At 55.2% G+C, this 13,246-nt stretch overlaps 1 protein-coding gene across 12 annotated transcripts in view; it reads left to right on the top strand.

Annotated features, from left to right (window-relative positions):
* PUM1 (pumilio RNA binding family member 1) overlaps positions 1–3,892 on the top strand; it is a 134,252-nt gene extending 130,360 nt beyond the window's left edge. For all 12 annotated transcript variants that reach the window (XM_037057230.1, XM_037057223.1, XM_037057229.1 and 9 more), the window contains one exon: positions 2,054–3,892. In XM_037057230.1, the coding sequence (XP_036913125.1) occupies positions 2,054–2,185 (132 nt within the window). In that variant the 3' untranslated portion in view covers positions 2,186–3,892. The remainder of the gene's footprint in view (positions 1–2,053) is intronic.
* The last annotated feature ends 9,354 nt before the right edge of the window (positions 3,893–13,246 follow it).

The following is a 13,246-nucleotide window of genomic DNA, read 5'->3' as shown; positions in this document are numbered from 1 at the left end:
TCTCCCCAGCAAACATTCACTAAGCACTCGCGCTCTGCAGCAGCCTCCTCTCCCCAGGGCAGCTGTGCTGGCGAGTGCGACAGTATCGGGTACAGACAGGTACAGTGATGCTGGGGACGTGTTAAGGAGAGCCCTGCCAGAATGTCGGCAAGGTGCCTCTTCTAATGTGGGGGTACCGAGGAGGTTCCCCAGGAGTGACACTGCAGTCGAACTCTGGAAACCTTCCCAGGCAGAGGGAACCCAGTGTGTGAGGGTTTGGGAGCGGGAGACAAGACCGTGTGTTTGAAGTAGTAGAGCAGGTTCGTGATGGCGGAACTGTGGTGCCAAAGTCACACTCACATTTCAAATGATTGTCCTGGCCCCAGCTGGTGTGGCTTAGTGGATGGAGTGCTGGCCCGAGAACCAAAGGGCTGGCCGGATTTCCGGTCCGCATCCCTGGGTTGTAGGCCAGGCCCCTGGTTGGGGGCCTGGGAGAGGCATCTGATCACTGTTTCTCTCCCTCTCTTTCTCCCGTCCCCTGTGTCTAAAAATAAGTGAGTACAGTCTTTTAAACAAATGTCCCGACCGGTGAGTGACTGGAGACCGGGAAGCAGATGTGGCAGTGAGGAGGCTGCAGGGAGGCCGCTGAGATCGCTGGGCTGAGAGGTGGGGTTGACCAGAAGTTGGCCGGCAGGGGTTGAGTCTTGAGAATCTGACAAGCTGAGAGTTGTCCACTCTTCCCTGCCGGGCTGTCTTCTTTTTGGCGAGAGGAAACACTGAGAGCGGAGTAGGTGGCTGCATGCACTAACTGTGGACGGAAACATCAGCCGTGCGCACAGTCCCCGCTGCAGCCCAAAGGAAAGGGTAGTAGCGTTGTGCTCTTCCTTACAGATGAGTTTCCGGACGTTAGGCCGGTGTCCGGGTCACCCAGTTCAGACCCCGAGCTGACAGCTGGTGCTAGTAATGACTTTTCCTCCTAGGCTTCTAGGTGAGAAGGTCGTAGTTGACGTGAGTCTGTGGCTCCTAGAGCTGCCTGGCCCCTCCCCGCTGTGCGGACGGGCAAAGGAGACGAGTGCCTGTCCCCACCCCCAAGTGGCTGTCTCCACCCCTGCAGTGCTCAGTCTGGAGCGCTCCTCAGTTGTCTGAGGGTGTGCGAGCCGATGTGCGTGGGGGGGGTTATGGTTCTTGCCTGTGGGTGCGGGGTGGTGGCTAGTGAAGCAAGTGGTTGTGAACACATGTGTTACACGCTGCAGCTGACGTATGTAGAGAGCTCCATGAGCGCACAGGAGAGGAAAGGTGGTCTGGTTACCTGGGATGCACAGGGCTTCTCCATGTGGGTCTGCCTGGGGAGGGGAGGACAGCAGAGAATGCTGGTAGCGCTGGACTGAGCTCGGAGGGGCGGGGGTGGGAGCACAGTGGGGACAAAGGTGGCTTCTGGAGGAGCCTGCTGGTTGGCTTAAATGCCCGTGCTGTCCCTTATTAGCCATTTATCTTTGGGTGAGTGATTTCACCACTGTGCCCACATCTTTTTCATCAGTAAAATGGAGACAATCACAACTCCCTTGGGAGGCTTAAATAACAAGCCTGGCTCCTATGAGTCATTTTTATTGTCATTCGTAGCTTTCTGTGCTGCTCTGAACTGGAGGACAGGGTCAGGGGGTGAGTTAGGATCCAGGGTGCCCTGGAGTAAACCACTCCTCTCAGGAGAGCCAGGGTGAGAAGTGCGGGGCCAGAAGGGCTGCATGCCTGCCCCAGGGTGGCTCTGTGCAGGCGGGGGTGGACGTGTGTGTTCTCCACGAACTGTCCTGGGAGTGGCCCCTGGCTGTCCAGCCACCGCTCCGGAGTCCTCACGCCCTGCGTGAGCGCGTGGGGTAGCAGCTGCGCTCCTGCTCTGACCGGTCGGGGCAGCTCTAGAATGCTGGTGCTTCCCACACACCAGTGGAAGGGGTTGCCCTGGGCTGTGCGTTCCTGCGTGTGCCCCGGTGCGCCCCTGCGTGTACCCCGTGCGCCCCTGCGTGTGCCCCGGTGTGCCCGTTTTCAGACCAGAGTGACACAGGCTGTGCTTCCTCCCCAGATCCGGCCCCACATCGCCACTCTGCGCAAGTACACCTACGGCAAGCACATTCTGGCCAAGCTGGAGAAGTACTACATGAAGAATGGTGTCGACTTGGGGCCCATCTGCGGCCCCCCTAATGGCATCATCTGAGGCCCTGTCACCCCTGTCCCCTCATTCCCACTGACCTCACTAGCCCACTGGTGAATCTAGCCAGCAACCAGAAATGCTCTAGTGCGGAGTCTTGAAATGGGCACATGGTTGCACCAGGATTACCTTCTCCAAAAAAAGGAATCAAATCCACAAGTGGAAAAGCCTTTGTAAATTTAATTTTATTACACATAACATGTACTAATTATTTTTTTTAATTGACTAATTGCCCTGTTGTTTTACTGGTGTATAGGATACTTGTACATAGGTAACCAATGTACATGGGAGGCCACATATTTTGTTCAATGTTGTATCTATATTCCACACGTGCAAACTTTTCAGGGTGGTTGGTTTAACAAAAAAAGTTTAAAATAAAAGAAAAAAGGTTTTTAACTCATTTGCCTTGCTGGCAAGTTTTGCAAATAGCTCTTCCCCACCGCCTCATTTTAGTAAAAAACAAAAATAAAACAAAAAAAAACCTGAGAAGTTTGAATTTTAGTTAAATGACCCCCAACTGGCATTTAACACTGTTTATAAAAAAAAAAAAATATATATATATATATATAAAATGAAAATTGTTTCAGAGTTGCTAAAGCTTCATTTTATTACATTAAGTTTATGAAACTTCTAAAAATTGCCTTTTTTGGAGACTATTACGCTGAAGTAGATGGTGGAGTCTGTTTTGTGGTGAGGAGACATGAGCTCCCAGAACGTCTTTCGAGGCCGGGCAGGTGTACTAGTTTACTGCCTGTTGGATTTTTTCTGTTAACATCGAAAGGCAAAATCTTGATTATTTAGCATGAGAAAAAAAAATCCAACTCTGCTTTTGGTCTTGCTTCTATAAATATATAGTGTACACTTGGTGTAGACTTTGCATATATACAAATTTGTAGTATTTTCTTGTTTTGATGTCTAATCTGTATCTATAATGTACCCTAGTAGTCGGACATACTTTTGATTGTACAATTGTACATTTGTATACCTGTAATGTAAATGTGGAGAAGTTTGAATCAGCATAAACACGTTTTTTGGTAAGAAAAGAGAATTAGCCAGCCCTGTGCATTCAGTGTATATTCACACCTTTTATGGTCGTAGATTATAGTGTTGTATATTGTAAATTGTAATTTCAACCAGAAGTAAATTTTTTCTTTTGAAGGAATAAATGTTCTTTATACAGCCTAGTTATATGTTTAAAAAGAAAAAAATAGCTTGGTTTTATTTGTCACCTAGTCAGACTGTAGCAAGATCCTTTCTAAATGTTATTCAAGATGATTCAGTTCACAGTAGTGTTTTTTTTATTCTAAAAAGTAATGTTTTGCTTATTTTGTGACAGTCAGAAGGACGTGCAAAGTTCAGCCCCTGCCCTCACCTTCCTTACAGTCAGAGCCCTCTCACCTTGTAAAGTGTGAATCACCCTTTTGTACAGAAGATGAACTGTATTTTGCATTTTGTCTACTTGTAAGTGAATGTAACATACTGTCAAATCTCCTTGTTTGAATATAGAATTGCAACATTACACGGTGTACATTTCCAGAGCCTCGTGTATATTTCCAATGGACTTTTTTGCGAGCACACTTGTAACCATATGTGTATAATTAACAAACCTGTGTATGCTTATGCCTGGGCGACTATTTTTTGTAACTCTTGTGTAGATTGTCTCTAAACGATGTGTGATCTTTATTTTGAAAAATACAGAACTTTGGAATCTGAGTCTGTGCTTTACCTTCCCCCCACCCCCAGTGCAGCGCCCCAGGCTGCCCTTTCTTTGCGCCTCTTTCTTTTTTGCTTGTTTTCGGGTGGAGAGAATTGGAATAGGGATGAAATGTCAAACTGTTGAGCCCAATTTGACCCAGAGAGGTTGGGTGTGGCCCGCCCAGTGCTTTCCAAATCGAGATACTCCATGTTAATCCCAGACGTCCCCTCTATTGACAAGTGAGGACACTTGCCTCCCTGAGCCCGGAGGAGTCTGTGCGCACCAGCCGTGGGGAGCGTCAGGGAAAACCCTGAGCCCTGTAGTTCGCCCTTTTCCTTTCTGGTGGTTGTCCCTGCCCCTCTGGGCCTTGGCAGTATTTGTGAGCCAGGAGTCTGGGTTAGAATTCAGTCATCAACAGAGGTCACCAGTTGAGTTAAGCTTTGGGGCACCAACCCCCCTGCCCCCCTCCCCCCCAACCCCTTTCCTCTTGGCTGCTCCTGTCCTCACCCTGCCCACTGTGCCCGTGTTCTAGCTTGTGCATCTTATCCTCCAGCTGGGGGTCTCTTCCAGCTTCTGGTGCAGGAGGCCCTAGGTCATAAGGGTCACTGCCTCGCCCATGGATGCCCACCTTCCCTGGTTACAGCTTTTCTCCAGAAGCTGCTTGGAGAACAACTGCCACTAGGACGTTGGTCTGTGTTGGCAGCTACAGGGTCAGGGAGGCCAGGCAGGAGCCACAGGACCTCACAGCTGGACGTGGAGCCTCAGGGTGGTCGCAGGAGAGAACTTTGCATGGGCCGCTCCAAGGGTGAGGGGCAGTTACTAGCAGGCCCAGGGGTCCCAGGAATAAAGAAGGGAAGGGAGCTGCAATACACAGGTTTCCAGTTCAGGACCTGCTTTTGCTTCAGGGGCTGTAACCGGTCCTGCCTCGGTGGCAGCCTGCCAGAGAGCATGCGGGGCCGGCATCGTGAACCGTGGCTCTGGAGTGACTGGGTGCACCTGTGGGTCCCCCTACTCTGTGTCCTCGGGTGTGTCCTCATTGTGAATCAAGTTCCTTGCTGGAAACGCACTGAAGGTGAAAATAGCATACATGAACTGGTTCTCACATGATGTCAGGGCAAGTCTGGGCTACTAGGTAATGGTTTTACCAGACCCTTGTGGAGGCGGCAGGCAAGGCAGGGGCCGGGCTTCTCTCCCGTGGGCCCTCCGTAGGTGCCCTGGAGTGAGCCTGTCTGAGCTGCTTTCCTCCCGTGTAAGCTGGACTAATAATGCCTCCTGGAGCGATAGCAGGAAAGAACTGTTAATAAATGTCAAGTGCTTGTGCATAGTATGCACTCACGTGTTGGTTTTCTGTTTACACCTCACTATGGTTTTTATCTCAGTACTCTTAGCATTCAGTGAAATGTTTGGTTTTGTGGTTTTAGTTTGGTTTTTAGTGATAACAAAGCAAGATGCTCGATTAGATATACTGGCATCCCCTCAACCCTCTTATTTCAAGCCTGTCTGGCTTTTCAGTTGGACAAATACAGGGTTTAATTTGAACGGCCTCTTACTACCTGGGCCATCTTTCTGAGAACAGGTTCCCTTCTCTGCAACGAGGGGAATGAATACCTGCGTCAAAGTTTGGTCATGAGGACGAGATCACGCAGTTCAGCGCCGTACCCGGCACATGGGCATCATGACGAATGAATGGTATTTATCATCTTTTAGCGTCACCCATCCAATGGCTCTTGCACAGGTTTGGTGAACAAAATCCTTGCCTGTTACATAAAGAAATTCACACAGAGTCATTTATCCCGAACCGACTGTCCAGGCATCTAAAGAGATGGATTCCACCTGTTCTTTCATTACAACAGTCCTAGAAGGAATGGGTTACTGATCCCCACCTCACAGGTACCGAAACAGGTTCCGGGTTCTGATGCAAGTTTGGATCAGACCACCTTGGCCTATGCCCCTCCCTCCACAGGACTGAGTTTCCCGAGTGGGCTGAACTCGCTCAGCGTCCACCTCCTCATTGGCCGGGACACTGCCACCAAGGCTGCCCAAGGATGTAACGCCTTGGGCTGCCACCACCACACACCAGTGTCATGGCATCCCTAGAGTTTGTATAACAATATTTTACCCGGTCACAGTGCTTTATAGTGCGCGTTCACATTGAAGTTGGAGACGTGTGGGGCACTGGAGAGCAGAGCATTCACTTGAAGAGAGGATAGAAAACAAACAAACAAAAAATCCTATGACTTCATGTAGTTACCATCTGCAGCCACACGAGGGTGCTGCCGCCTAAGGAAAGCAGCATGCAGAGGGGCCTTCCGGGCTCAAGGTGCTGAGGTCCGGGCTGGAATGGCTTTCCTAGAGACCAGAGGTCTGGCATCTGCCTTAAGACTAAGCTTCTCACCCTCTTCCTCCACAGTGGCTCCTGGACATAGGGCTAGTCCCTCACTCTGACTTGGGATGGCAGGGTATGGTCATGCATCAGGTTCATGGACCCTGGCTTCACCTTTGACTCACTGTTACCACTGGCAAATCACTGACTTCTCAGTTTCCCCACCTGTCACCTAGAGGGATAGCCCAGTCCTCTGCCCCTCACGGGGGTGGTTTGAGGTCAGATGGCTGGGGCTGAGGGGGACAGTCCCATGCCTCCATTAATGTGACCTGAGTCCCTGGTGCCTCCTTCTGGGGCCACATCCTTAGCTTACCCACCAAGCTTTCGTCTGACTAAAACCACCAAGTCTTTTTCCACCAAGCTTTCGTCTGACTAAAATCACCAAGTCTTTTTATGATACAGCCGCCAGGCTCCAAATGCTAGCTCCTCTGGCCCTCTGTAACCTTCGTAAGTCATTTGCCCTCTTATTCTTCCCTTTCCTCATCTGGAAAACGGGGATAACAGCAGTCCTACTTCGCAGGGTACATTCGAAGCACTTGGCACAAGGCTGGACACGTAGCCAAAAATAGGGGTTGTTGTCATTATTACTATTACCTCCCAGTTTCCCCTGCTCTGTTGGGGTCCGGAGAACTTCCACTTGGGTGACTCGTTAATTTATCCTGCAAACTGGGACACTTTTAAGTATGAAAGCGGATGCACTAAATCATTACCACATGGGGTGTCCGCCCTCCCAGGGGGCCCTGCCTCTTGGTGTTCTCGCCCTGGGCATGCGTGATAGGGCTGCCTGGGAATGCTCGGATGTTGTGAGAAGGTTGGAGTGTGGCTTCCGAGGCTGGGCCGCACCAGACACTGTAGCTCTGGCTCACTGTGTCTGGGACCGCTTGGTCACTTTCCAGGATGCAGTAGGGTGCAGTCCATGGGAGGAGGAACCGAGACCTCCTGCTATTCTCGGATATTAACTTGCCAGTCATACTGGCCAGCCCAGAAGCAGAGACTCCGCCACCTTCCCAGCCTTCAGTGGCTGCTACCCTGCTGAAACCCCGCCCCCCGTCTCACGGAGACGGAGACGTGCCCACCCCCACTGCCCACCAGACCCCCGGCTCAGCTGTTGCCCAGCTCTTGGCCCACAGAAGTTGGATGCAATACTCAGTGTTGATTGTTGTAGGCTACCGGGTTGGGGAGGATTTGTGACGCAATAATAGGTAACAAATGCACCGCACGAAACCTTGGGTAGCCCAGCCTATCCCCAGGCAAATCAGAAGGCCCGGTTCTCATTTCTTCTGTGAGGCATGTGCTGCCCCAGCCTGTGCCGACCTTGGAGAGCCAGTCCCTGCCCCTGCCCCTCGCCAGGGCTGGGGGGATCTCTGGGTGTTCCTCGGGGCCCAGGGTGGAGGCGGTCACAGGCGGGGCTGGAGCTGTGGGCCTCACCTCCCTGAGCTGGGTGCTCACCTCCCTCCGGCCCTGGGAAGGGACGGTCACTCACCCTAACTTCAGGGGGAGAAATGTGGCCCCAGGTCACCATCTAGGAAGTGGCAAGTGGCGGGCACAGGATTTGACCTCCGAGTGCCCCTTGCCTCTCCACAGAGCTCGTGCTAGCAGAGTCCTCTCTGTGTCACCCTCAGCTGGCCCGTCCCAGTGGCACCTGCACAGTGCTGGAATTCCACCCCACGTCCGCCCCCTTACAGGTGAGGAGGCTGAGGCCCAGGGCGAGGGCAGTGACAGCTCAGGGACACCCAGAGGGTGAGAGACAGAGGAGGGGCCTGTCCCGGGTGAATGCCGCTCATCTCCTGCCCTGGGAGGCCAGTCCTGGGGCCCCCAGGTCTGGCCCGCAGAGGGGCTCAGTCCCTAGGGGATGGGGTTTGAATTCGAGTCTCTACAAATCCCTCAGACCCCCCCGAATCAGTCCCATGTGACACACGCAGTGTGCCCATGAGCGCTGTGCTCCCTCAGACTCCCTGGCCTTGGGGACAGGGGACCTCCCTGACTCTCCAGTCCTCCCCCCCCCAGGTTTGACGTCCTCTCCAAAATCCCCTTCATCGCGTGTCACCAGCTGGGCTGCTCTAGCCCCAGTGCGAGGTGAGAAAGAAAAAATATTTTTAGAGAGGAAGTTTTTTCTTCCAGGAAAGTGACTCCAAATGTGCAATTTTTTCCCCAGGAGTGGGGGCCAGGGAGTGTTAGTGGGACAGCCTCTGGATAGCCTCTGCCACCCCCCACCCCCTGCTTTCACCACCACCCTGCCCTCCCCACTTCCTCCACCACCACATCCCTGCTGCCCTCCCTGTCTCTCTTGTCCCACCCCCCACAACCATTTCCTAGCTGGGACCTGGAACGGGCCAGAGTCAAGGGAAGGCTGGACCGAGGGCCTTGGGTGTGGGTGTGTCCTCCCCCGAGTTGTTCCAAACACGAGGGCCTCTGGTCTAGAAGAAGGGGGCGGGTGAGAGGACGCCCCAGGCAGGAGGAAAGCAGCCCGTGCTCTGCCCTGTGCTGTAGGACCTTGGGCCAGTCTGCTCCCCTTCTGGGGCCTTAGTCTTCTCGCTGACGAAATGGGCAGATGGAGGGGTGGGATGCACAGATCAGCACGAGGCCCCACGTGCTGTCCACTCGAGGTTCTAGTGAACAGGCCCCTCACCCACAGGCTGACATCCAGCTGGAGGCCCTTCCCAGGGGGACCCAGTCTCGGGGTGACCCCTTCATAGCATCCACCCTCCAAGGCCTGCCGGCCATGGCTTATTGGGGATGTCACCACCGACCGCCCGTGCATCTCACTAGACTCACTGTGTGGCACAGGACCCCTCAGGGTGGCGTGAACCCGCCTCGCCCAGTCCAGACTCCCACCCCCTTCCCCCTTCCTCCCAACCTCCACCCCCCACCCCCGGACTCATCGAGGGCACCACACGATGGAGTAACACTTGCGGCTGCAGACCCTCACTCAGAGGCACATCGCAGTACAATGAATGACGTTTAAGTCTCAGAGCCTGTCACCCGTGTAGCCACTGCCCCGTCCAGGGCCTTGTTCCTGGCTTCACCTTTGTGATCCCCTCAAAGTGTGCAACTTCAGAGCTCCGCAGAGTGGGGGCCCACTCCCGTGTCCATGCGCAGCCAGCTGCAGGTGCCTAGCCCTCCCTTCCCCTCTGCCCTGGCCCCTCCCTCACCACCGGCCGGCACCTGGGCCACACCTGACCCTGGCAAAGGTTTCCTCGTCTCTGCGGGCTCTCCTGTCCCTCCTTCAAGGCCAGCCTAGCCTTGTTCTGTGCCCACGGGTCACTGGGCTGGAACGAAATCTGGCTACTCCCTCCCCTCTCACCCACAGCTGCCCTGAGGGTCTTCTTTGCAAGCCTCCAGCTCACAAGCCCAGGAGCGGCCTGGGTCCAAATTCTGGCCCCATGCCCGGCAGCTCAGTGCCCAGGGGCTGTCACCCACTCTCGTTTTGAAAGGACTAGCACACAAGGAAGCTGGGACAAGCTGGAGGCTTGACCTTGGGAGACCCTGCCATGGACGGACAGAGGCCTCCTCGTAGATGGAGGCCAGGCCTTGGTCCTCTGCAAGCCCCAGGGAGGCCCCCAGACCACCCGGCCTCCTGGGGCAGCCCAAGTCTCCCCACGTGGCCTCCGTGGTCTCTAGACCAGGAGCCCCCTTGCTGGAGTCCTATTCCGTTCCTGAGTTTCGGGGTCACTGACCTCAGGACCTGCGTTCACTTGGATTTTCTCAGAAGCACTCCTGGCTCTGTTCCGAACCCTGGGCAAGACCGGAAGTGGTGGTGGAGAAGGTGGGTGCGGGGAACAGGGTGGCTGTGGGGGTGGCCCTGGGAGCCAGGACTTGTTGTTTTTAGTAAGGCTTGTGATTGCCTCGTGCCAGAGGGCCGGTTAGGATCACAAAGGTCCCCTGTGCCCCCAGGGGACGCACAGCAAGGCAGTGTAACCTGGGGTGAGTCACCCAGCTTCTCAGAGCCCCAGCTCCACCAGCTGTAAAGTCAGATGAAGCAAAGATTGAAGGTGTGCATTGTGCTCCCCGTGTGCAGGGCTCAAAAGGGCGCCAATGGGGCCTCGGGGCAACAGCCGTTGGGGGGCAGGTGGGTTTGTTGTTTCCAAGTCACCCACGACAGTGAGGATGAGTGAGAGCCTAGCGGGCGAGTGACAGAGCTGCGCCTGGCAGAGAGGGAGCACTCAGCAGAGCCTGGTACCCGCTGCACAGCAGCCTGGAGCTCCAAAGAGCCCGTCCGCTGAGCCACGCCTCTGGGGGCAGGCAGTCGGGTAACAAGCACTGAGCACCCACCGCGTGTCAGGCCTGGAGACGCCACGCTGAGTGAAAGTCTCAGGCGTGGAGCTCAGAGCCAGGCGGCCCTGCCAGGAGCAGAGGGAGGTCTGCCTTGGTGGGAGGTGGGAGGGGCGGCGTGGCTGCCAGGCGTGTCTGTGGAGGGCGGCCTGGGCTCCAGGCTCAGCCCAGTGTGTCTGTGGGTTGGCTGTGTCCAGGGGACAGTGCGAATCCCCTCACTGGCTCTAATCCACCCATCAAATGCTTCCTGATACGCCCCCAGACCTGGCCTTAGAGTGTAACTGCAAGAGTCTGGGTCAGGATCTCAGCTCTCACTCATTCGTGTGACTTTGGGCACGCTTGTCTCCTAGGAGACATCTGCGTGCCCTGGTTGTGACTTTTACTGGGGGCAATGCCGGTGTCCATTTCTCAGAGCAGCACCTGCTGCGCTTGGGTCCTGTCACCGGGCACTGGGGACCCAAGTCTCCCACGTGCGGAAGGCAGACAGTGGAGATGAAAAGCGGCAGCGTGGGGCCCTTGCTGGTGCGGCTGGCTCAGCCTCGTCCTACATACCAGGAATTTGGGGGTTCAATTCCTGGTCAGGGCCCGTATCTAGGTTGTGGGTTCAGTCCTCACTTGGGTGTGTATGGGAGATGGCCAATTGATGTTTTTTCCCTCTCTCCCTTCCTCTCTCTCTAAACATATCTAAACAAATAAACATATTTTAAAAAATTAAACAATAAAAACAGCAGGGTGGGGTGTGCGTGAATGGGGCTTGTCCAGGGTGTGGGGCAGGAAGGCCCGAGATGTCAAGTGGGCCGGGGTCGTTTTTGCTGGGAGCGGGGCATGCCTGCGCGGGTGGGTGGTGACAGCAGGTGCAGGGAGACCCTGAGATGCTGGCTCCGATGCCCAGGTAGCTCTGGGGAGGGTGCCCGCATGGAGGCACGGGGTGCTGGAGTGTGGGTGAATGCCTGCATCTGTGAGCCCCAAAGAGAGCCAGGGGCTGAGGGGCAGAGGGAGACAGCGGCCCAGACCGGCCTTGACTCTGGCTGTGACCAGTCTCTTTGAGGAACAGCAGGTGGCGCTCCTGGCCTGCCCAGCCCCAAGGTTCACCACCACCACCACCTCTCCTCAGGCTGTCGGGAGTGAGGGCTGCCCTCTGAAGCCTCAGGGCTGGCAGGAACCCCCAACAATGGGCAAGGCTCCCTGCTCCCCCGGAGCATGGAGACCGTCCTAATGGCCTCCCTGAGAGCGAGCAAATCCTCTGAGTCTTGCGAACCTCTTGAGACAGTGCTCACTAGCTTTCAGGGCGGCCCCCGACATCGGAGGCCAGCAGACGTTCCTGCACACAGTGGACCTTGGGCCTTGACTCTGCCCTCTGGGAGCTCCTCAGAGCCAGTCCGTTCCCCGGGCCTGGGGCAGCCCCCCCACCTGGAGGTAGTGACCCCTGCATCCACGTCCCTTGCTTTGTAAGCCTCAGCCCGGCCACTTGTACTGAACCCCCAGGACAATGGCAGGGAAGGGCACCTGGCACTGAGCTGGCACACATGGGCACTCAGTTGGCATTTGGAGAATGAGCAAATGAGTGAACCCTGTGCGCTCGTTATTCCCATATTACAGTTGGGAAAGCGAGGCTCAGAGAGGTGAAGTTACTGACCCACCATCACACAGCTCAGAACTGGCAGAGCTTCGGTTTGAACCCAGGCATTTGCCCCACTCTGAGTCAGAGCTCTTCAGCTCCAAGCTCTACCGCCTCCACCAGAACCAGCCCCCCCCCCTGCACTGGGCCTCATCTTGGACCCCCTCAGCCCCCCTCCACCCATGGGTCAGAACTCCTAAAGGGGTTTGGGAATGGGACCTCAGACTGGACCTCAGAATTCCCAGGGAATTTTTAAAAGATTTTATTTATTTACTTTCAGAGAGGGGAAGGGAGGGAGAGAGGGGGAGAATCATTGGCTGCCTCTTGCACACCCCTGACTGGGGACCTGGCCCACAACCCAGGCACAAGTCCCAACAGGGAATCAAAAGGGTGACCCTCCTGTTCGCAGGCCTTTGCTCAGGCCACTGAGCCACACCAGTCAGGGCAGAATTCCTAGGGAGTTTTAAGCCTCAGAGTTGGAATGTTTCCCTCCCTTCCTCTCCAGGAGCCCTGCCAAAGGTCGTTGACCGGGACTTACATAGCCTTTAGGAATGTGGCTCTCACTCCCTCGCAGAGAACACCTTCGAAGCCAGCTCCACTTTATGTTGAGCTGATGTCTGTCCTCCGGACCTCCTTCCAAGGCCTGGGAGGACAAGTCCGGATTCCCCGACCACTGCAGGCCACGGCTGGTGCCGCAGAGCCTGCTCCTCTGGGTGCACCTCGCACAGTCTCCGCTCCGCCCGTCCTGGTTTCAGTTCCGTTGTCCTCAGGGGAATAGTTCCAGATTCCACTCAATTGAGCTCCTATTTTCTGATGGCAGGCCCTTCCCTGGGTGGCGGGACACAGAGGCTGAGAGCAGAGGCTTCCTTTGGCAAACAACCTCGCCCTCCGGGCCTCGGTTTCCCCCCAAGTAAGTGCAGATATTGATCTCAGGGGGGCACTGAGAGGATGGAGGGAGATGGCCCACGTGAGGCGCCCGCTGCCACACCTGGTGCACAGCTGGGGCTTACTGTTCGCCCCTTCTCCTCCCCAAACACCTGGGTGGGGTGAGCTGGGGGGAATGGGAAACACATTCATTGACTCAACAAATGGGTGTTG

Source organism: Sturnira hondurensis, unplaced genomic scaffold (assembly GCF_014824575.4).
Source record: "Sturnira hondurensis isolate 20B ecotype Veracruz unplaced genomic scaffold, ASM1482457v3 Scaffold0009516, whole genome shotgun sequence".
In the NCBI taxonomy this organism is placed as follows: domain Eukaryota; kingdom Metazoa; phylum Chordata; class Mammalia; order Chiroptera; family Phyllostomidae; genus Sturnira; species Sturnira hondurensis.
Note: the sequence above shows the minus strand (reverse complement) of the source record. Positions and strands in the feature narration are given on the sequence as shown.